Source organism: Peromyscus maniculatus, chromosome 14 (assembly GCF_049852395.1).
Source record: "Peromyscus maniculatus bairdii isolate BWxNUB_F1_BW_parent chromosome 14, HU_Pman_BW_mat_3.1, whole genome shotgun sequence".
NCBI lineage: Eukaryota > Metazoa > Chordata > Mammalia > Rodentia > Cricetidae > Peromyscus > Peromyscus maniculatus.
In genome coordinates this window covers 48,500,058-48,520,744 of record NC_134865.1, presented here as the reverse complement: position 1 = coordinate 48,520,744, position 20,687 = coordinate 48,500,058, and the positions used below count along the sequence as shown (strand labels likewise).

At 45.0% G+C, this 20,687-nt stretch overlaps 2 protein-coding genes and 1 non-coding gene across 3 annotated transcripts in view; 2 read left to right on the top strand and 1 right to left on the bottom strand.

Moving 5' to 3' along the window:
• Positions 1 to 12,376, bottom strand: part of Mthfd1 (methylenetetrahydrofolate dehydrogenase, cyclohydrolase and formyltetrahydrofolate synthetase 1) — a 74,705-nt gene extending 62,329 nt beyond the window's left edge. The window contains exon 1 of the mRNA XM_006973151.4: positions 11,993 to 12,376. Coding sequence (XP_006973213.1) covers positions 11,993 to 12,033 — 41 coding nt within the window. The 5' untranslated portion in view covers positions 12,034 to 12,376. The remainder of the gene's footprint in view (positions 1 to 11,992) is intronic.
• On the top strand, positions 9,530 to 9,633 carry LOC121822658 (U6 spliceosomal RNA). The gene has a single exon (XR_006063827.1). It is a non-coding gene; the product is annotated as a U6 spliceosomal RNA (small nuclear RNA).
• A 6,065-nt stretch (positions 12,377 to 18,441) lies between the features above and the next one.
• The window catches only part of LOC102906465 (uncharacterized), a 40,198-nt gene continuing 37,952 nt past the window's right edge, over positions 18,442 to 20,687 (top strand). The window contains exons 1-2 of the mRNA XM_015991998.3: positions 18,442 to 18,558; positions 18,879 to 19,232. Coding sequence (XP_015847484.1) covers positions 19,095 to 19,232 — 138 coding nt within the window. The 5' untranslated portion in view covers positions 18,442 to 18,558; positions 18,879 to 19,094. The remainder of the gene's footprint in view (positions 18,559 to 18,878; positions 19,233 to 20,687) is intronic.

Below are 20,687 nucleotides of genomic sequence, written 5' to 3'. Positions count from 1 at the left end.
GCATGCAGACCACAGAGCTGGGAATGCAGCTCAGCGGCCAGGCTATTGGCTGGCACGCACAGCCCCAGTTTCAGTGCCCGGTACTGCCAGAATAGGGAACACAACGTTGCTGAACTTTCCATCGCCTTTCGAAGAGTCAGACATCCAGATTTTTAAGAATAATTACAGACATGAGTGTGTTGCAATGCAACCTAATTTTTAAAAATAATTCTGCAAGTCAAACAAAACATTTGGCTTATTAAGGCACTGTTTTGTTAGGAGGCAGAGTTAGGAGACGAGATGGGACAGCTCTGCATACAAAGAACTAAGAAGCCACTGGTGGACATGGAAGTCTAAAACATATCTGCTTGAAGGGGGAAAAGAGGGCAGGAGCCAGTACCCCAGAGAGAGCCCCACAAAGACCTACTTTTCTGCTTCAGAGAAGACTAAAGGGAATCCTTAGGTAGAAGGGCTTAGGCGGAGAGATGCCTCAGCGCCCCTGTGGTTTCTAGCATCCACATCTGATGGCTCACAGACTCACAGGCTGTGGAGGATCTGTCACCCTTTCCTGGCTTCCATGGACACTGGCCCCATGCACGCACACACACACACACACACACACACACACACACACACACACACAGGAAAACACACCCAATTAAAAATAAAATGAATCTTAAAACCAAAACAAAATCCTTTTTAAAAAGGCACTTGGGTCTTTTGTTGTTGTTTTGTTTTTCAAGACAAGGTTTCTTTGTGTAGCCCTGGCTGTCCTGGAACTTGCTCTGTAGACCAGGCTGGCCTTGAACTCACAGAGATCCGCCTGCCTCTGCCTCCCAAGCACTAGGATTAAAGGCGTGCGCCGCATTTGGGTCTTTCAAAAACTCATCTTTGTGTATAGGTGCACGTACAGGTGCCTGGAGAAGCCAGAAGTGGCAGATCCCCCGGAAGCTGGAGTTACAGATTGCAGGTGGTTGCAAGCTACTTAATGTGAGTGCTGGGAATCAATCCCCAGTTCTCTGGAAGAGCAGTGTGTGCTCTTAGTCCTTAATCACTGAGCCATCTCTCCGGTTCCAAAATAGAAAAGGTTTTTTGTTGTTTTTTTAAATAAGATAATCCTATGTATCCTTGGCTAGACTGTAAGTCACTGTGTAGACCAGGCTAGGCTAGTCTTGAATTCACAGAGATCCACCTGCCTCTGCCTCCAGAATGCTGGGATTAAAGGCGAGCATCACCATGCTTGGCAGGTTTGGGCCCTAGGGGGCTTGCTTAGTAAACAGTATTTAATACCAAAACCCAAATGAAAGATCATTTTATCCTGATGAGTGCCAGGCTAGCTCCAGGCAGTGCAGGTTAGTCCTGATAGCTCTGGTAAAACCCTTTACACAAATGTTCCTCTACCTTCCAAGACTCCCCGAGACAGGAGGAATGCAAAGTGGCATCTTTTCTACCCAAGCTGTGGCCAAGAACTCACCAAGGAGGAAAAGGAATTTGGCCAACAGGTAGGAAGGCTTGATTCCAGACATCCTCCTTCCACCCTCTTGGGAATTCTTTTCTCATTTTTTCCTTAATAGATTTACATTCACTCTATTTACTCCTTGTCTATACTTCAATGTTTTTTTAACTTAAAAAAAAATTTTTTTAAGATAGAGTTTCAGATAGCCCAGGCTAGCCTTAAACTCACCAAGTAGCTGAAGATGACATTGGACTCCTGATCCTCCCACATCTACCCACCAAGTGCAGGGCTTACAAGAGTGTACCACCCTGCCCAGTTTAAGAAGTCTTTTTAGAAAGAGGAATCACTGAAAGGAAGTGCCCCTAAGGGAGGGTGCAGGGTTAGTTACAAGCAAACGAAAGGGAAGGGCAAACAGACCCCTGGGAGAAGGATGCTCTCTGCTGAGAACCAGAGCAAGGCGGTCCTGACACGGGCAGACCCTCCCCTGCGCCACGCCCCATCTTACACTGTTCACTCTTACACACGGGGAACATTTCACCTCCAAAGTTAGCTTCTGCCACCCACTCAAGAGGGGTACTCGGTTTGCCATGAGCCATCCCTGCTGACCCAAGACTAGTAAATAACTAACTAGTGAGGTCAAAGGTCCAAGGCACGCGGTATTTTTGGTTCAGAGCCGCCTTCCCCGTAACACCGATGGGCTCACAGCCCAAGTCCAAGGCCACTGGTCACTTTGACAAAGAACAAGACCCGTGCATTCCCATTAACACTGAACCCACACCACAGAAATCCCCTGTGACAGCAGAGTTCTCTCCTCCCCGCTTGGGTCTCCCTGACACCTCTTATCACCTGACATCTAATTTAGCATGTCCATGTAACCATCCAAAAACTCTGAGGGAGAAATTTGGGCTGTTTTATTCGCTAGTGGAGTCCTGGGCTTTGACGATATCCTGGCATAGAGAAAGCACACAGATACCGCCGATTAAGAGAGTCAACACCGAGAGAACACATCGCTGTCTCTATCCTCAGGCCTCCTCACCCACACACACAAGTTCCAGGATAGTGTAGGGTATATAGTAAGACCTTCCCCCAAGAAACAAAAACTAAAAAGGTTGAGTCTAGCAGCAGAGGGCTGTTAAGTCTACCTGAGAGGCTGAGGCAGGAGGATAGCAAGTTTGAGGCTTGCCAGGGCTACAGAATGAGTTCAAAGCTAGCCTGGGCAATTTAATGGGAACCATCTTAAAATAAAAAGTAAAAAAGAGAATTAAGGAGATCATAGTTCAGGGGTAAGTATTGGGCCCTAGATTTAGTCTCTAATTTCAGGGGTGGGGGGAAGATGGGAGATGTCTTTGGCCCAGCAAAAGGAAAAGTAGGGGCAACTTACCACTAAGAAGAGCCCCTATGTACGTACATCTCATCCCGCTCAAGCTGTAAGAACACCCCTGGTTCCGGATTCCCACAGGTATGGCCCAAGCACGCCGCCCATTATCTCTCCTACTAGATTTCTTGTTCTCTGAGGACGGTCAACGGGCAAACCAGTTCCCAGAGTCAAGTTCTCCAGAAAGGTCAAAGTGACAAACAGCCACCAAAGGAATACACTGAAGAAAAGTCCCGAGGTCCAGGGAGGTGCCTGAATGGGTTAGTTTTTGCTGGGCAAGCCTGACGACCTGAGTTTGATCCCTGGAACCCCTAGCAGAGGGAAAAACCAGCGCTACAGAGCAGTCCCCTGGTCCCCATGTGTGAAGCATGGCACACGTGTGTTAGCATTCTCTCACACACATAATTATAAATTAAATTTATTAAGAAAACTCTTAGGCTTGCCTGATATCATTTAATAGCAGAACACTTGCCTAACAAGGTCCTAGGTTTGAATCCCAGCACCCACTAAACAAATACAAAAGCTTAAAACTATGTAGTGGTGCATGCTTGGGATGGGAGGCAGGCTCAGGAGTCCAAAGATATCCTATCACATAGGAAGCTCAAGGCCAGCCTGGCTATGTGGTGATATATTGTGTACCCTAATAAAATCTGCCTGAAGATCAGAGAACAGAGTCAGCCACTAGATTAAACATAGAGGCCAGGCAGTGGTGGCACACGCCTTTAATCCCAGCACTTGAGATCGCATGCCTTTGCTAGCAGTATTTGGGAATTGCACATGCCTTTGATCCCAACACTAGGAAGGAAGTAATATGGCTGGGCAAAGAAAGGTATATAAGGCGTGAGGAGACAGGAACTGAAGCCTTTTCGGCTGGACCCCTTTGGGCTGAGGACTTAGAGACATTCAGTGAGAGGATTCATGGAGTTGGCGAGGTGAGATGTGGCCGTGGCTTGTCACTTTGTCTCTCTGATCTTTCAGCATCTACCCCAATATATGGCTCCGGGTTTGGTTGTTGTTTTTTTTTAATGAGACCATTTAGCAATTCCAGCAACATGGTTATATAAGATCCTGTCTCAAAAAGAAAGAAAAATGTAAGTACAAACAACCTTGGTCTTGGACCTGGGTCCTCCAAAAGCAGTAAGGTTAACCACTGAGCTATCTCAGAGGAACTGTATTGATAAGGGAACTGTATTGATAAGGACTGGCTACTCTTCAATGCACCAATGTAAGTTGGCTTGCTAAATTCTGATCTTGCATTTCTCAATCCCTACAACTCTAAGACACATTTCCAACAGATATGTGTACATTAGAGTGCCCCACCAGAACACACACACACACACACACACACACACACACACACACACACACACACACAGATACCTAGAACAGCCAGGCATGGTGGTCTACATCATTAATCCCAACACTTGGGGTGCAGAGGCAGGCAGATGCCTGTGAGTTAGAGACCAGCTTGGTCTACACAGTGAGCAGAGAGAGAGGGGAGGGGAGGGGAGGGGAGGGGAGGAGAGGGGAGGGGAGGGGAGGGGAGGGGAGGGGAGGGGAGGAGAGGAGAGGTAGAAAGAAGGAAGGAAGGAAGGAAGGAAGGAAGGAAGGAAGGAAGGAAGGAAGGAAGGAAGGAAGAAAGAAAGAAAGAAAGAAAGAAAGAAAGAAAGAAAGAAAGAAAGAAAGAAAGAAAGAAAGAAAGAAAGAAAGAAAGAAAGAAAGAAAGAAAGAAAGAAAGAAAGAAAGAAAGAAAGTGTCTTCAATACCTATGGTCAATTTTTTTTTCTCTCTAAGACAGGGTTTCTCTGCGTAACAGTCCTGGCTGTCCTGGAACTTGCTCTGTAGACCCAGCTGGCCTTTCAGAGATCCGCCTGGCTCTGCCTCCTGAGTGCCAAGATTAAAGGCGTGTACCACCATGCCCAGCCAAATTATTTTTAATTATGAAAACTGAATTTGGCCTTTTAGGTTTCTCTTATGTGCTCCCCCAACCTTTTGTTTTCAGACAGGGTCTCCCTGTAGAGCCCTGGCTGGCCTGGAACTATGTACATGAGCTGGCCTCAGACTCACAGAAAATCCTCCTGCTTCAGCCTCCCAAGTATTAGCTTAAAAGACAGGCATCATCAAGGCATCTTGTTCTGCTTTTGAGACAGGTTCTCAGGCTGCCCAAGATAGACTGGGCATTTCATTCTCCTGCAGCAGCCTCCCAAGTACTAGCACTACATGCATGCAAGCATTCATTCATTCACCTACCACCAAATCTTGCTAATTCCCTGCCGGGTTCCACCCTCCTGAATGCTTAAGGGAAGTTCCTTGTCTGTGTATCCTGCATAATGGGCATTAACAGCTTAGATGCAAGATTGTAAAGTATCTTAGGGAACTTCTGCCCTCTGGAGTTCTCCCATTGTGCTGTAAGCCTGTATTTAAGACCTCCTCCCTCCTTCAATAAATGGCATTTGGCATTAAAAAAAAACAAAACAAAAAAAAACAAAAACAAACAGGGTTTAGGTGAGCGGTCTGATCTTCAAGATGACATGTAAGTAGAACCACGTGATGAACTTTAAAATTTATTTCAGAATTTCAATAATCCTGTAGCTTATTGTTAGACAATCCAATGAAGTCAGAATGGTATGGGTATCATGGTAGTTTTCAAAAGTTCCCTACAGAGTGTTAATTGGTAAAAACAACCACGGAACAATGGCAACATCCACCTAAACTGACCACACCCTAGGAGTCTATTCTTAGATATGGGCAGAAATGTGGACAGTATGGAGTTCCGCCAAAAAAATACATAAACTAACGTCCATAAAGAACTATGCAGGGCTGGAGAGATGGCTCAGAGGTTAAGAGCACTGACTGTTCTTCCAGAGGTCCTGAGTTCAATTCCCAGCAACCACATGGTGGCTCACAACCATCTGTAATGAGATCTGGTGCCCTCTTCTGGCCTGCAGTCACATATGGTGTATATATAATAAATAAATAAATCTTAATAAACAATAAATAAAAATAAAAAAATAAATGTAATTTAAAAAAAAAAAGAACTATGCACATCACCAAAAAAGCAGAAACCCAAAGCTCTATAGACCAACGACTGGGAGCACATAGTTAAAGAAACAAAGTGCCGTGGTAATCAGTAAAGAGACCACAGAAGCAATGCGGGCAGGCAGCAGGCCAAGACTTACACTGCATGAAGGACCATCCCCTAAGGATAATAACTCACCTTTGTGAGTGGTGACTAGATGGAGCTTCTGGGGTGCCAGTGGCCTCCAGCTCCTCCTTGCCCCTCCCCCCTCCTCGGGAAGTTACTGGCCGTGTTCTAGCACTAGGGGATGTTGAATTCTCTCTCTCTCTCTCTCTCTCTCTCTCTCTCTCTCTCTCTCTCTCTCTCTCTCTCTCTCTCTCTCTCTCTCTCTCATTTGGGACAGTGTCTCACCAAGCTGCCCAAGCTGGCCTCAAACTCATTCTGTAATCCAGGCAGCTGTGAATTTATCCTCTCCCAGCCTCAGCTTTGCAAGTAGCTAGGATCGCAGCCTTGTACCACAAGGCAACATCCACACTTGAGATCATCCTGTCTTAGCCCCCCAGGTCACTGAAGTTATTGGGCCCAGGCCTGGTGGCCCAGCTGCCATCTCTTGGTCTGAGTGCACAGACAAGCTTGTGATGGTGACGGCACACTTTTGTATATTCTTTTTCCTGCAGCAGGGTCTTATATGGCAAGGCTGGCCAGGAACTCACGGTACCGGTGGAGGATGACCCTGGAGTCCCGATTCTCCTGCCTCCGCATCATAAGAGTTAGAATTACAGGCTTAACCCACCATGCCAGGCCACATCATTAAAAGAAAAAAAAGTGTGTGTGTGTTTCAGAGGACAACTTGTAGGGTCAGTTCTCTCCTTCCTTTGTGTGGCCCTTAGGGATTAAACTGAGGTTCTCAGCCTTGGTGGCAAGAGCCTTTACCCTTTGAGGTATCTCACTTGCCCTCTATCCCATCACTTTTTTCTTCATTCCTTCTTCCTTCCTTCCCTCCTTCCTTCCTTCTTCCTTCCTTCCTTCCTTCCTTCCCCTTCCTTCCTTCCTTCCTTCCTTCCTTCCTTCCTTCCTTCCTTCCTTCCTTCCTTCCTTCCTTCCTTCCTTCTTTCTTTCTTTCTTTCTTTCTTTCTTTCTTTCTTTCTTTCTTTTTTCTCTGTATAGCCTTGGCTATCCTAGAACTAGCTCTATAGACCAGGCTGGCCCAGAACTCTGAGATCCTCCTGCCTCTGCCTCCAGAGTGCTGGGATTAAAGGCAATCACCACCACTGCCTCATCACTTTTAACAAAGGCAAAAATCTCCAAATAACTTTAATATGCAACTAATATTGAAAGCCACTGGGATAGATGTTAAGCCAGCTACTGATTTCAAAAAGAAAATCAAGGAGGCATTCATGTGTACATCAATTACAGACTATGAATATAGCTAAGGTATATTGAACACTGACTATGCATCAGGAAGATTCTTCAGTGTTTCTCTGTTAAGAATTCATTTAGGTAGCTGGGCGTGGTATGGCACACCTCAAATCCCAGCACTCGGAAGCAGAAGGAAGGATCTCTGTGAGTCCAAGGCCAGCCTGGTCTATATAGTGAGTTCCAGGACAGTCAGGGTGATGTAGAAAGACCTTATCTCACAAAACTAAAACCCTCATTTCATTCTGCTAGAAACCCAATAATCTAGATATTACTTTTAATTTGTATCTGAGCAAATTACAACACAGGCATTAAGAAATTTGCTTAAAACCATACAGTGAAAAAGTTTCTAGGTATTTTAGATATAGACATAAACAAACTGCGTATGTATCACAGATTACTTAAGTTACTTCATTATTTTTGTATGTGGGTGTTTGGGCATGTGTGTATGTGCACCAGGTGTGTTCTTGATGCATGGAGGCCATCAGATCCCCTGGAACTAGAGTTACAGATGGTTATGAGCTTCCATGTATGTGCTCGGAATTGAACCTATGTCTTTTGGAAGAGTAGCCATTGCTCTTAACCACTGAGCCATCTCTCCAGTTATTTGTTTAATGGAGCTTTTAACTAACTTCCTCTCCACAATCAAAATATACCCATACCATCCATTCCCAGTTACGGGCCAAAATGAATACCTAAATTATCTCTCTACAATCTTGTTTTTGTTTTTTTGTTTGTTTGTTTTTAAGACAATGTTTCTCTGTGTAGCCCTGGCTGTCCTGGAACTCGCTCTATAGGCCAGGCTGGCCTCAAACTCAGAGATCCATCTGCCTCTGTCTCCTAAGTACTGGGATTAACGGAGTGCACCACCACTGCCCAGCTCTTTACAATCCTTCTAATAGGAACACTTCAAGAAAAGAGCACAGTAAAAGATACGAACATATATGAATATATATGTATATATATATATAAAATCATAAGCAGCAGAAACAATGTACTTCAGTAAGCTACATCTTGAAAAGACATAAAACTAGCTAACAGGCACACACACACACACACATACACCCACCCCTCAGCACCACTTCCGAGGTAAAAGCAAATTACAACTACTGAGATAGTATTTCACATCCACTGGGGTATGTATTATTAAAAGGGCAAGGCCAAAGAGACAGGTCAGCAATTAAAAGTTCTCACAGCACAAGCCTGACAACCCGTTTGATTCCTTCATCCATTCCTTAGTGGAAGGAGAGAATCTACTAAAATATATATACAGATATATGATATCACACACACACACACACACACACACACACGGACAAATAGTGAAGCACAGAGAAAAGGGAATCCTAGTGCACTGTTGGTAGAAACATGAATTCTTATGATCACTAAAGAAAGTAGCATGGTGTTAGCTTTAAAAAATCAGATATATCCTTTTGCAGCAAAGAACAAAGCAAAACGAGATGAAGCAATGCGCTGCGAGCACCTGGCACTAAGGTCTCCCTGGCACCGGTGGCCACTCCTGCGGTCACAGTCAATCCAGCCTCAGGAGACTGAAGGAGGAGCTGACAGCCCAGTAAATGCCACCTTTCCTAGCCTACAGCAAATGGGTTAGTTTATGTTTTTTAAAAAATTCCATGATGGGGCTAGAGAGATAGTTCAGTGGCTAAGAGCACTGGCTGCTCTTCCAGAGGACCTGGGTTCAATTCCCAGCAACCACATGACAGCTCACATCTGTCTGTAACTCTATCTCCAGGGGATTTGATACTCTTACACAGACATACATGCAGGCAAAATACCAATGCACATAAAATAAAAAAATTTAAAAAATTTACACAGTACTCTATGAATATGTACAGCATATGTATCCATTAATTTTTTTTTAAAAAGCAAATGAGCCGGGCGTTGGTGGCGCACGCCTTTAATCCCAGCACTCGGGAGGCAGAGCCATGCGGATCTCTGTGAGTTCGAGGCCAGCCTAGGCTACCAAGTGAGTTCCAGGAAAGGCGCAAAGCTACAAAGAGAAACCCTGTCTCGAAAAACCAAAAAAAAAAAAAAAAAAAAAGCAAATGAATCTTTAAAATTTTTTTTATTGTATTTTATATGCACTGATGTTTTGCCTACATCTGTGTGAGGGTATCGGATTCCCTGGAACTGGAGTTATTGTAAGCTGCCATGTGGGTGCTAGGAATTGAACCTGGGTCCTCTGGAAGAGCAGCCAGTGTTCCTAACTGCTGAGCCATCTCCCTCCGACCCAATCAAACCAAATTTAAAAAATTAAAAACAAGTGCTCACTTCGTCAGCACATATACTAAAATTGGAACGATACAGAGATTAGCGTGGCCCCTGCGCAAGGATGACATAAAAAAATAAAAAATAAAAACAAAATAGAATTACCAGAACTAACAATCCCTTTCCTGAATGCATAACCAAAGGAAATTAAATTACAATCTTATAAAGAAGTCTGCACACTCATAATAATTGTAGCATTATTCACAACAGCCAAAATATGGGAACAACCTAAATTGTTTGTGACCTTATTGAAGGTTGCTCTTAGGACAGTAGGTAGTCTTTTGAACCCAGAGCATTCACATGCCAGGCAAGTCCTCTACCACTGAGCAAATAGCCACAGCCTCAACAGACAAATGGATAGAGAGACTGTAGGCATACTGTGGAACATTATCCATCCTTAAAAGAGATTTTGTCACATCATGAATAGAGCCGGAGGACATTATGCTTAGGGAAACAACCCTGTCATTGCAAGAAAAAAATGCTGCATAATCTCACTTACAGTGGACCTACATCCATGCAGACAGCTAGAGAATAAAACAGGGCTGGGGTAGACACCAGATGTGTTCCAAAGAATACAAAGTAGGAGATCCCTAAGAGTAAGAAGTCTGGAGCGCCCTGGGTAGAACCTGAGGACTGTGGGTAATCAAGGGATACTGTAACCAGGATCATGTTGAGTAAGTTTTTTTTTGTTTTGTTTTTTTTTTTTTAGCAAATCTTGTAAAAGAGGTAACCACTTGAGACGACCACCCATGCATTTACTTCACATAACAAACAAACATTTACTACTTATATGCATCCCATAATATGTAGCCAACCTCAAATAGACATAGTAAGCTTAAAAATTATTCTTATTTATGTGCATGTGTGTATATAAGTGTATGCCATGCCTGTGTATGGGTACCCAGAAGAAGGTATCTCTTCCCTTGGAGCTGGAGTTACAGGCGGTTGTGAGTTGTCTGACCAGGGTGCTAGGAACTATACTGAGTCCTCTGGAAGAACAAGAAGTGCTCCTAAGCCCTGAGCCACCTCTTCAGTCTCCACATGAAGGTTTATTTTAAGAAAGCAAGCCTGATGTAGTGGTACAGACCTGTAATCCTAGCCCTTGGAAGATGTAAGCACTGAATCAGTAGTTCAAGGCCAGGCTCAGCTACATTTGAGTTTGAGGCAAGCCTGGGCTGCATAAGACCCTGTCTTTACAAAAATAATAAAGATAAAAAAGAAAAAAAAATTATCAGATGTATGTATTATGGATTCTAGTCCAAAAATGTGGGGTTCTTCCTTGCCTTTGTGCAAGATTCACCTTCTGATTTATATTTCTCTTCTGTTCACTTTTCCAACCTCCAGCAAAGGATCACTTTGCCCTGTGGAAGGTTTCACTGTCAGGCTCTACAAGTCTTTACTGACAAAGCCAAGGGTTTTCTGGACAATTACCGTTAGCCACAACAGTTACTAAATAACCAGATACCTCAAGTCCCAAGAGCAACAAGGTCACAAAATACTCCCTTCTCTCTCCCTCCACTCTTGTAACTCCCCAGACAAAAAGCAAGGAATGCCCAGTGGTCAAACACACTAAAGGACTCAAGTCCCAACCCTCTCTCCCAAAAGAGCAAAAGGGCATTATATTTGGCAAAGGGAGTACATTTGGAAAATTATGCCAATAGTTAAGCATCCAAATCTGCGGCGCCAGAACAGGTAAGGTCAAATGGAATGTGGAATAGTTACACAGGACACAGCACACAGGAGCCAAACTAAAAAAAAATAACTTTAGTGCCAGGATGGATAGATGGCTGTTAAAGTGTGGAGCATGAGGGAGCTGGGTTTGTCGCTCAGTGGTGCAGCGCATGAGGAATGCGTTGGATTAAAAGAGACCCTCTAGGCCCGGTACCGTGGCACAAGCCTTTAATCCCAGCACTGGGGAGGCAGAGGCAGGAGGATCTCTGTGAGTTCAAGGCCAGCCTGGTCTACATAGAGAGCTCCCGGATGGCCAGGACTCTGTGGAAAGAGACCCTGTGTCAGAAAACAAACAAACAAACTTAGAAAGCGATCCTCTGTCACCAATCAACCGTGTCAAGTCTAGCCACAATCGAATCACCACCAAGTAGCAAGACAAGCGGCTATGCTGAGTTTCTGAGTTCTGACTCTCCAAGCAGGCCCTGTCTGGGTGGAAAGATGCCAGAGGCCACACTTTTGAGAGCAAAGGTCAAGCCAGGACTTGCCGCCAAAAACACAAGCGTGCAGCCACCAGGCAACCGATTGCAATCACACATTGGGCAGGGGATATGTTTCTCTGGCTTCAGAAAACTGGTCTTCAGATTCTAGGGGCCATGTCTATGTCCTCCCTCCCCACCCAGCCCATTCGATTGTACCACAAGCACCTCTCCCGCAGAACCCGGGTGCATGGAGACCCGCTCGCCCTGCCCTGAGCCCGCCACCCCGATCAGCAATGGCAGGTGCTTACGCGGAGACCACCTTCCCGTTCAGGATTCCCGCCGGTGCCATGGCCTTGACTAGTCTGCCACCCACGATGAACACCAGCAAAAAAAATAAAAATCAGGTTCCAGGTCCCTCCGCGCGCGCGCGCCCGGGACAGCACAACCCACGTGCTCAAAGCAGCCTCCCGGGGAAATGCAGCCACTGCGCCTGCGCCTCGCTCCCAGCCGCGAAGGTGCGCAGGCGACCCGGAAGGACGTCGGGGCTCGCTGACAGCCCAGGCCCTGGAGAGTCTGCGGGAGCCGGAGGGCCCAGGCAGCACGAAGACGGTCGCCAAGGACTGGCTGGCGGCTGTGACTGGCTGTGGAAAGAGCCTGTGCAGAGCCCGCCTCTGTCAGGCCGGGAGCTTCCCGCCTCGCTTTCAGCCAATCAGAGATCATGTCTAGGGGGCGTGGCGGTGGGGGCGGGGTCTGGCCGGAGCCCAGGATGGAATGGGCCTGTCTGAGCAAGTTCCCGGGCTCAGCTGACTTCTCTGGGTTTGCTGTGACCAGAGTCGTACGATTTTTGGATCGTCCTTGTTTCTCCGGGCAGGAGCTGATGCGGGAGACCTTGGGCTAGTGGCGGGTGCTGGACCTGGAGCCGGTGATGCGGCTTTCCACTTGGTCACAGCCCAGAGTGTGGCGGAGCACCCGGGGTAACTTTGCCTCACTGTAACCCTCCTAGCAGGAATGAGGCGATTGTGTCCCTCTGGTTAGCCATCAGCCGAGAAGCAAAAGCACCCCCCAGGGAATTGCATTTGCCCCTGGAATCTTGTGCTTCGGAGAAGCGGCTTGGTGTCAGCCAGAGTAGAAACTTGTTGGGGGGCGGGGGGAGGCGCGAATTTAACACAGATCACCTCACAAGGATGAAGCCTAGACAGTGATGGATGGACTATACCTTTTCTGTTCAGCTCTGTAAGAGTCTGACTCTCAACTTAAGCCGGACCCTTATATTAGGACCCAGAAGATAAGACTTCTCTTTATCCCTCTTCCCAATGCGGCCCCATTGAATAAATCTCCTTTTTCTGTATTTTTACCATTACTTGTTTAGTTGGCTTGTGAAAGATGGTGCCTAACCTGATTTATCGGATTGTCAGGGCCTGGGGTCTGACTCTCAACTCCAGCGACAGTCTGGAGGTTCAATTCACAGTCCTGGCATAGACAAGATCAAGACAAGCTCGCTACCACTGAACTATATATAACTCAGCCTTCCATAATTTAAAAGTCATGGCCGAACTTGCTGGAACTACGTTGGATTCTCACCCTTATCTGGTTGCAGTTTTTCCCACACAGTTCTAAAGATAAGCCCTTAGCCCTTCACCACGTGGCTGTTGATTTATCAACCATTGTGAGAGTGGGATGTTTCAACTAATGACAGGGCATGCCCTTGCCCTTGCCCTTTCCCTTTCTGCCCTAGGAATGAACCCAGGACCTTGCACACTAGGCAAGCGCTTCTACCAGCGGCTAGATTCCCAGCGCCAGGCAGACAGAGCTTTTACTGAACTTGATTTTTTTTTTTTTTTTTTTTTTTTGAGCTTGAGCTAGCGCCCGGCCCTGGATCTTTTTATTAGAGTACTCAGGTACCTTCGGCAGGCAAGATGAAATAAATACAACACACCTTTACATAATTAGACACACGTGTTACATCATTAAACAAATGCAGCATAAACAAACAAAATACACTCTGCCTAGTTAAATTAGAAAATCTTTTTTATTAGCAGTTTAATTGAAGTATATGTGCATACTGTAAAGTCTGCCCAAGCCTCTACTTTACTATTTTTTAAGTCTGTATGAGTGCAACATAAACTAGATAGAGTGGCACACACCTTTAATTCCAGCCTTGGAAGGTGGAGGCAGGAGGATCAGGAGTTCAAGGTTATCCTCAGCTACATAGCAAGTACCAGGCCAAGCCTGCCCTACATGAAACAATGTCTGAAAAAGGAGGGAGGCAGGCAGGGAGGGAGGGAAGGAGAGAGGGAGAGAGGGAGAGGGAGAGGGAGAGAGAGAGAAGACCTGGAGAGTTAGCTCAGTGTTTTAAGTATTTGCTGCTTTTAAAGAGGACCCAGGAGGCCTGGTTCCCTGCACCTACATGGCAGTGTACAGGCACTGTAATTACAGAGCATCTGTAAATCCAGCATGCCTCTTGTGAGATGGGAGGCAGAAGCAGAAGAATCCTGTAGAGGCTGGAAACAGCAGAAAGAATGAGAGACACCCTGCCTCAAAAGAGTGGAAAGAGAGAGTTATCCTTCGACCTCCACATGCAGGCTTGGTGTACACACACACACACACACACACACACACACACACACACACACACACACACACACACACACACACACACACACACTATAAGGATATACTGTCAAAATCCAGCTGCTGCTCAGGCTACGAGACCTCACAACAGTTCTGTCTCTGCCTCAGATACCCACAGGCCCGCAACTGAGACACTGTCTGAGTCTCTAGCTAAGACTTCCAGGAGGCAGGGCTCTGACCTGGGGGAGTGAGTTTACATCCAGGTGGGTGTGAGTGGCTGCACTTCCTGTTTCCCACCCACTTCTCCAGCTCCCGCCTGGGAGGGCCTGGCTGCAGGCCTGTGCTTGTACCTAGCCTCAGAAAGAGAATCCTGCTTCTGCCTCATGAGCCCCGATTTCCTCTCTTCGGAGTCCCCACCACAGTGCCTTGTCTCCGGTCCTGGGGTTTGAACTCTCTTCAGAGTAGCCGCCTTGCTATTGTCTATGTTTATCTGCCCATGGCACCGATATCTCTTTTAATGCATTTCTGACTCTCCAACAATTCATCTCAGTGTCTCCTTGAGCCCCCCATATGAGACCTTTCACACACATCTTTTTTTATGTGTTTACATATCTGGGTGTTTTGCCTGCGTGTATGTCTGTGCACATTTTGCATGGCTGGTGCCCCTAGAGGCCAGAAGAGTTTGTTGGATCCCCAGGAACTGGAGTTACACAGACGGTTGCCAGCCATCATACGGGTGCTGGGAATGGAATCCTGGTCCGCAGGAAGAGGAGCCAGTGCTCTTAATCACTAAGCTGCCACTCCAGACCTGCTTCTTACATACCTTTAAAAAAAAAGAAAAAAGAACTCCTGGACTGGAGATGAGAAGCGAGGAGAAAAAGAAATGAAAAAGGAGAGCCTAATATATGAAAGGAAACCCATAAAAACCTGTTGTCTCAGAAAGCAAATGAGGACGCATGCCATAGAAAGAAGGCAACCCTGCCAAATACTGAAGACAGGGCAAATAAGTGAAGACAAAATGGCCATTTTCCTGGGACCAGAAAGACAAAATATTTAAATGCTAATAATGGCAGTCACTACTGGTGTTGTATATCATTTTTGCCCAGGCTCCATTTTTAATTTCATAATATCTATCAAAAATTTAAATGTAGCATGGTGGTGGTGCACACCTTTTATCCCAGCAGTTGGGAGGCAGAGCAGGAGGATCTCTGTGAGTTCAAGGCCAGACTGATCTACACTGACGGGAGAATTCCCACAGAGCTTCAGCCTGATATACAACATATATAGTGAGTTCTAGGCCAGCTAGAGCTACATAAATGAGACCTTGATATATATAGTTATTATTATATATTATATATAATTTTACTGTATCAGGGTGGGATGGTATATACCTATAAAATCAGCATTTGGAGGTACAAGACTGGTCTAGGCTAAGTAGTTAGATTCTGTTACTAAAAAAATCTAAATGTATAATTACTTTGATTTTTTTCAGCTCTAAGAATTTGTCCTACAGCAATATTTACACAGAAAGAGATGGATATAAAAACATTTTAAATCAGAATATTAATTTTAATAGTAAACATAAAACTTTCTGTTATAGCATATCTCTTTGTTAAGGAATTAGTGGATATACACGTGAAGACAGGTAACACATGTGCCATGTTCTTTGGTTACTGCTTGTGGGTCTTTTGAGAGATGATCTCACTGTGTAGTCTAGGTTGGTCTCAGATTCCCAATTTTCCTGTGCAGGTATATACCACTCGCCTGGCATTTTACTTCTTTGTTTGTTTTTGTTTTTTGAGACAAAGTCTCACGTAGCTCAGGCTGGCCTTGAGCTCGCTATGTAGCTGAGGGTGGCCTTTGCCTTCTGCTCTTCCTGCCTCTCCCTCCTGAGTGGTAGGATCCCAGGCATGTCACACATCTGTGCTGGCAGGATGTTTTCAGCTGGTGTTGCAGGGCAGATTCTTTCGCTCTGATGATTTCAATAGAAAGGCAGGAAAAGCAGGGTCTCAGCATTCAGTCAAGTTTTATTAAAGGGAGAAAGAAGCACAGGGTCTCTCTGCTCCTTGGAAACCCTCTACCTCAAACCTCAGGGAGTATCATTTTAAGAATTTTATAGAGGAAAATTTTGGTGTTCCTGGTTTAATTATCTATTACTCTCATTCTTGAGAATCTTAATATCTTTCTGCTTTTTTTTTTTTTTTTTTTTTTTTTTTTTTTTTTTGAGACAAGTTTTCTCTGTGTATCCCTGATTGTCCTGGAACTCACTCTGTAGACCAGACTGGTCTCAAACTCAGAGATTCACCTGCCTCTGCCTCCCAAGTGCTGGGATTAAAGGTGTGTGCTTCCACCGCCTGGCTCTGCTTAATTTTTATTGTATTTAAATAAAGACAGTAGGCAGTCATTTTCAGCCCTAAATTTACATTTGAATGGCCTTATAGCTTCAAACATATTTATGCCCAGGCTCCACCCTTGGCTCAGAACTTGGAATGAGATCAGGCTACCAGTATTCTTTGATATTTGAAGTGTATTCTTTGCTATTTTGCCATCAAGAATATACATATGTTAGGGACAAACTTCCTCTGCTGTGAAATTATTTTCCTAGAATATAAATTCCAGTTTTTGAGATAAATCATCTTTTCCTTAGGAATAGTAGATAGAATTACTATTTTCTATTCTCTTAGGGATCAGATTTTTAATATATATATATATATAAACATAATATATACTACATAATATATAACTTATACACATTATACATATACACACATAATACACACACACACACACACACACATATCAGGTGTGACCATTTGCTCTATCCCAAGAACTTCACAAAAGCCTCCAAATAGGATGTGCTCTTTGGTCTTTAGGGGGCCTGCCACCTAGCTCCTAAATAAATCACACATGGAGGCTTATTCTTACTTATGAACGCCTGGCCTTAGCTTGGCATTTCCTTAACTTTAAATTACCCCATCTACGTTTTGCCTCTGGGTTTTTCCCATTCTCTTACTTCTGTAAATCTTACTCTTACTCCATGACTTGCTGTGTAGCTGGGTGGCTGGCCCCTGGAGTCCTCCTCCTTCTCTTGCTCCTTCTTCACTCCTCCATATCTTTTCCTCTCTCCTCCCAGTTTCCTCCTATTTATTCTCTCTGCCTGCCAGCCCCACCTATCCTTTCTCCTGCCTCTCTATTAGCGGTTCAGTTCTTTATTAAACCATCAGTGTTTTAGACAGGCAAAGTAACACAGCTTCACAGAGCTACACAAATGCAAAATAAACAAAAGTAACACACCTTAAAATAATATTCTACAACAAGGATCTGAAAGGACCAAGCAGATGCCATAACAGGCTGCTCAGTCTTCTCTCAGAGATCAGGCCTCAATTTCAGTTTCCTGAGACTGAGCAAGCAGTTTCTGGGAGGGCCGTGAACAAAAGACATAGTCCTTGCAGTAGCTCCCTTTCTGCATGTACTCTGACTGCTCAAAGTTCAGCCAGATGTTTACTGTCTGGGACCCCTCACCAACTTAGAGTTATGTGCATGAGTCAAGGACAGAGCCTAAACTGCTGAGCCAGCCCGCACAGTCAGTACGTGCTAGGCCAGCCAGCCCCCATGGTGGCTCAAGGACAAAGTCTGGGACTTGTGCTGGACTGTCCCCAAAGTGATAATTGTAACCACCAACCAGTAAATTCAAAGGTTACACACCCTCACCCAATTAAAAGAGAACAGAGATAAAAATAAACCAATCCGAGTTGTACCCATGCAAACCCCCCTAACCCCCCTGAAGGGCTTGTGGTTTTTGCCTTTAAAAAGCTAGCCACACAAAGAAAGAGCAACTCCTCCCTGCCTCACTCTATTGGGTGTAGGAATGAGTTCCCTGTCTAGACTTGTATCTACAGAATAAACCTTGCTGTTGCATTCTGGACATCCAAGGTCTTCCGTGGACTCTTTGTGGTCACAATCTGGGCATAACAGGATCCTCATGTTTGATGGTGTGCTTGTTCAGTTTGGTAGGATCACTTTCTTAAGCATTGCTTTTGGTTTGCTTGGTTGCTTTGTTTTGCTCACTAATACTTGGTGGAAAAGGCTTTGTGCTTTTATTTCCTAGTTAGGACAATAACCACAGGCTAACTGCCACTCTGGGAGGGTCCCTGGCCTTCCTTGCTCATCTGTGATGCGTTCACCTAGCAACGGTCTCCGTGACGTGCAAACATTCTACTGGTCATTGTGCAGGACGCCCACTCATTAGGGTGTCTCTTGGGAATTGATCTTGGATTTGAGGTTTTCTTCTGATCGTGATATGGTAAACAAAATAAAAATATGCTTTGTTCTTTCTAATAAGTGAATCGTAGCAAGCTATATGTCATATGAGAACGTAAGGCACACAGAGATTATGAGGGTGAGTTTTCAAAGAGTTAAAGAGAGTAAGCTGTAACCTTAGATAATCTTAGATAGAACTCAGCTTCCATTTTAAAGAAATTAATTATGTATGTGTGCATGTGTATTTACCATGTGCACCAGTGGTGGTCAGAGGACAACTTGCAGGTGGGTGTGTGTGTGTGTGTGTGTGTGTGTGTGTGTGTGTATTACAATGACACTTCAACTATTCTACACTCTCTTCAGAAACTAGGTCCACGTTGTCTCCAAGAAACAAGTTCAGCAGGCGGCACCTCCTGAGGCCTGACTAAGTGCCAAGACACAACTGGAACATTCTGGCAGTCTTTGCGGTTGGTTCTGCACAGGCCTTATCATCTCTTGCTGAGTGCTATACAGAATCGTCCCTTGGAAGCACCGGGGTCACCGTCAGTGGGTCTGCTTCATGCTTCCTGTGTCTCCAGCATGTCAAGGCCACTCCAGTCTTTAACTCACTCAGATCCAGGGAGGCTTGCTAATAGCCAAACCAAAGAGGCCTGTGAGGTGAAGCCATCAGAAGCCAGGCACCAATCACATCTATCAGCTCGGGAAAATGTCCCAGTGGTGAGTTGAACTCTGGTATTTTGTCCCCATTTACAGAAGGAAGTAAAATATCGCTTGGGTCCTGTTGAGAGCTAGCCTAAGAAAGGGAGGGTTACTCCTGGCTGCCCGTCTGCTGGTGTACTTAGCAGGTCTTTGCTAGTGAAGGATACAAAATATAAATTCAGGGGTCTGTTGACAGTTTGGCAGGTAAATGAGTTTGTTGTACAAGCTGGATGACCTGAGTTTGATTCCTTCCACAAGATGGAAGGAGAGAACTAACTCCCGAAAATTGCCCTCTGACCACCACACACAAGCTGGGGTCCATGCCCGATCATACATACACAAACAAATGCCTCGAATAGTATTAAGGATCAGAAGAGAAGCTACAAACAGCAAGAATTATTTTCAGGAAAAGAATCTAAGTACACAGAGCTCTTTGTCGGTCTACTTATTCCTCTGGGATAAAATCCTGTCTACACAGCTTCAGCTCTGTTCTCGTGCCTAGCTCCTTTCTCGCCTGATTTCTCTCCACCTTTATCTGCTGTCGCCTCTAAGTTCTATCTTAATTCTCTCATCTTAGTTCTGCCCCATCTTGGTCTTTCTCATCTCGTACTTCCCCATCTGGCTCTTCCTCATCTTCCACCTCATTCTTCTAGTTCTCCATCTAGTTCTCCAGTCAAAATCCTCTCTCAGTCTCTGAGGTTTGCAGTTATATACCCATGCAATAGCAGTGCTCTAGCTAAAGCAAGGTCACCAGGCTTGAATTCTTACAAGGTCATAAACGCAGACAAGAGTTTTCCTCAGGCTGTGACTGTCAGGCTTTCTTTTACAACCCAAAAGGGGAGTGGTAAAGGAGGAGGTCAGCTGAGAGCTAAAATCGGTTAACATATCAAAAAGGGAATTTATGTGCTCAAACTACATTCCTGAAAGTGGTTAGGTAAAATGTTAGGAGTCTATAACGTTGGTATAAATACCACTAAGGCTGTATAAGAATGGAGGGTCTGAGCTTAATTTACCTTAATTCAGGAGATCGTTTGGCCTTGGATGCTTGCTAGGTATTTCAGATAAATACACTGTTATGAGTTCTTGGAAGCACACACAGCATACAAGGAAATCATTGCAGGAGTCGGCTAATATATATACAAAAGCTAAAATATCACCAAGACTTCTTAAGCCATGACTTGACCTTAGGAAAAGTCCTTGACCTTTCCAAGTAGAAACTTCTGTGACAGTATCTGAATTCCATCATGTTTCCCTGCAGCTTGCAGCACAAATGTAAAATAAATAAATAAAAGGTTAAACAACATTCCACTCTCTTTGTTTTTTGAGATGTGGTCTCACTGGATAGCCCAGGCTATCCTCACATTTATGTCTCCTCCTGCGTCAGCCTCTGAAGTGCTAGGATTGTAGGTGGGGGGCACCACGCCTAGCTCTTTGATTTGTTTGAGACTGTAAACATGACTGACCTGACACTCT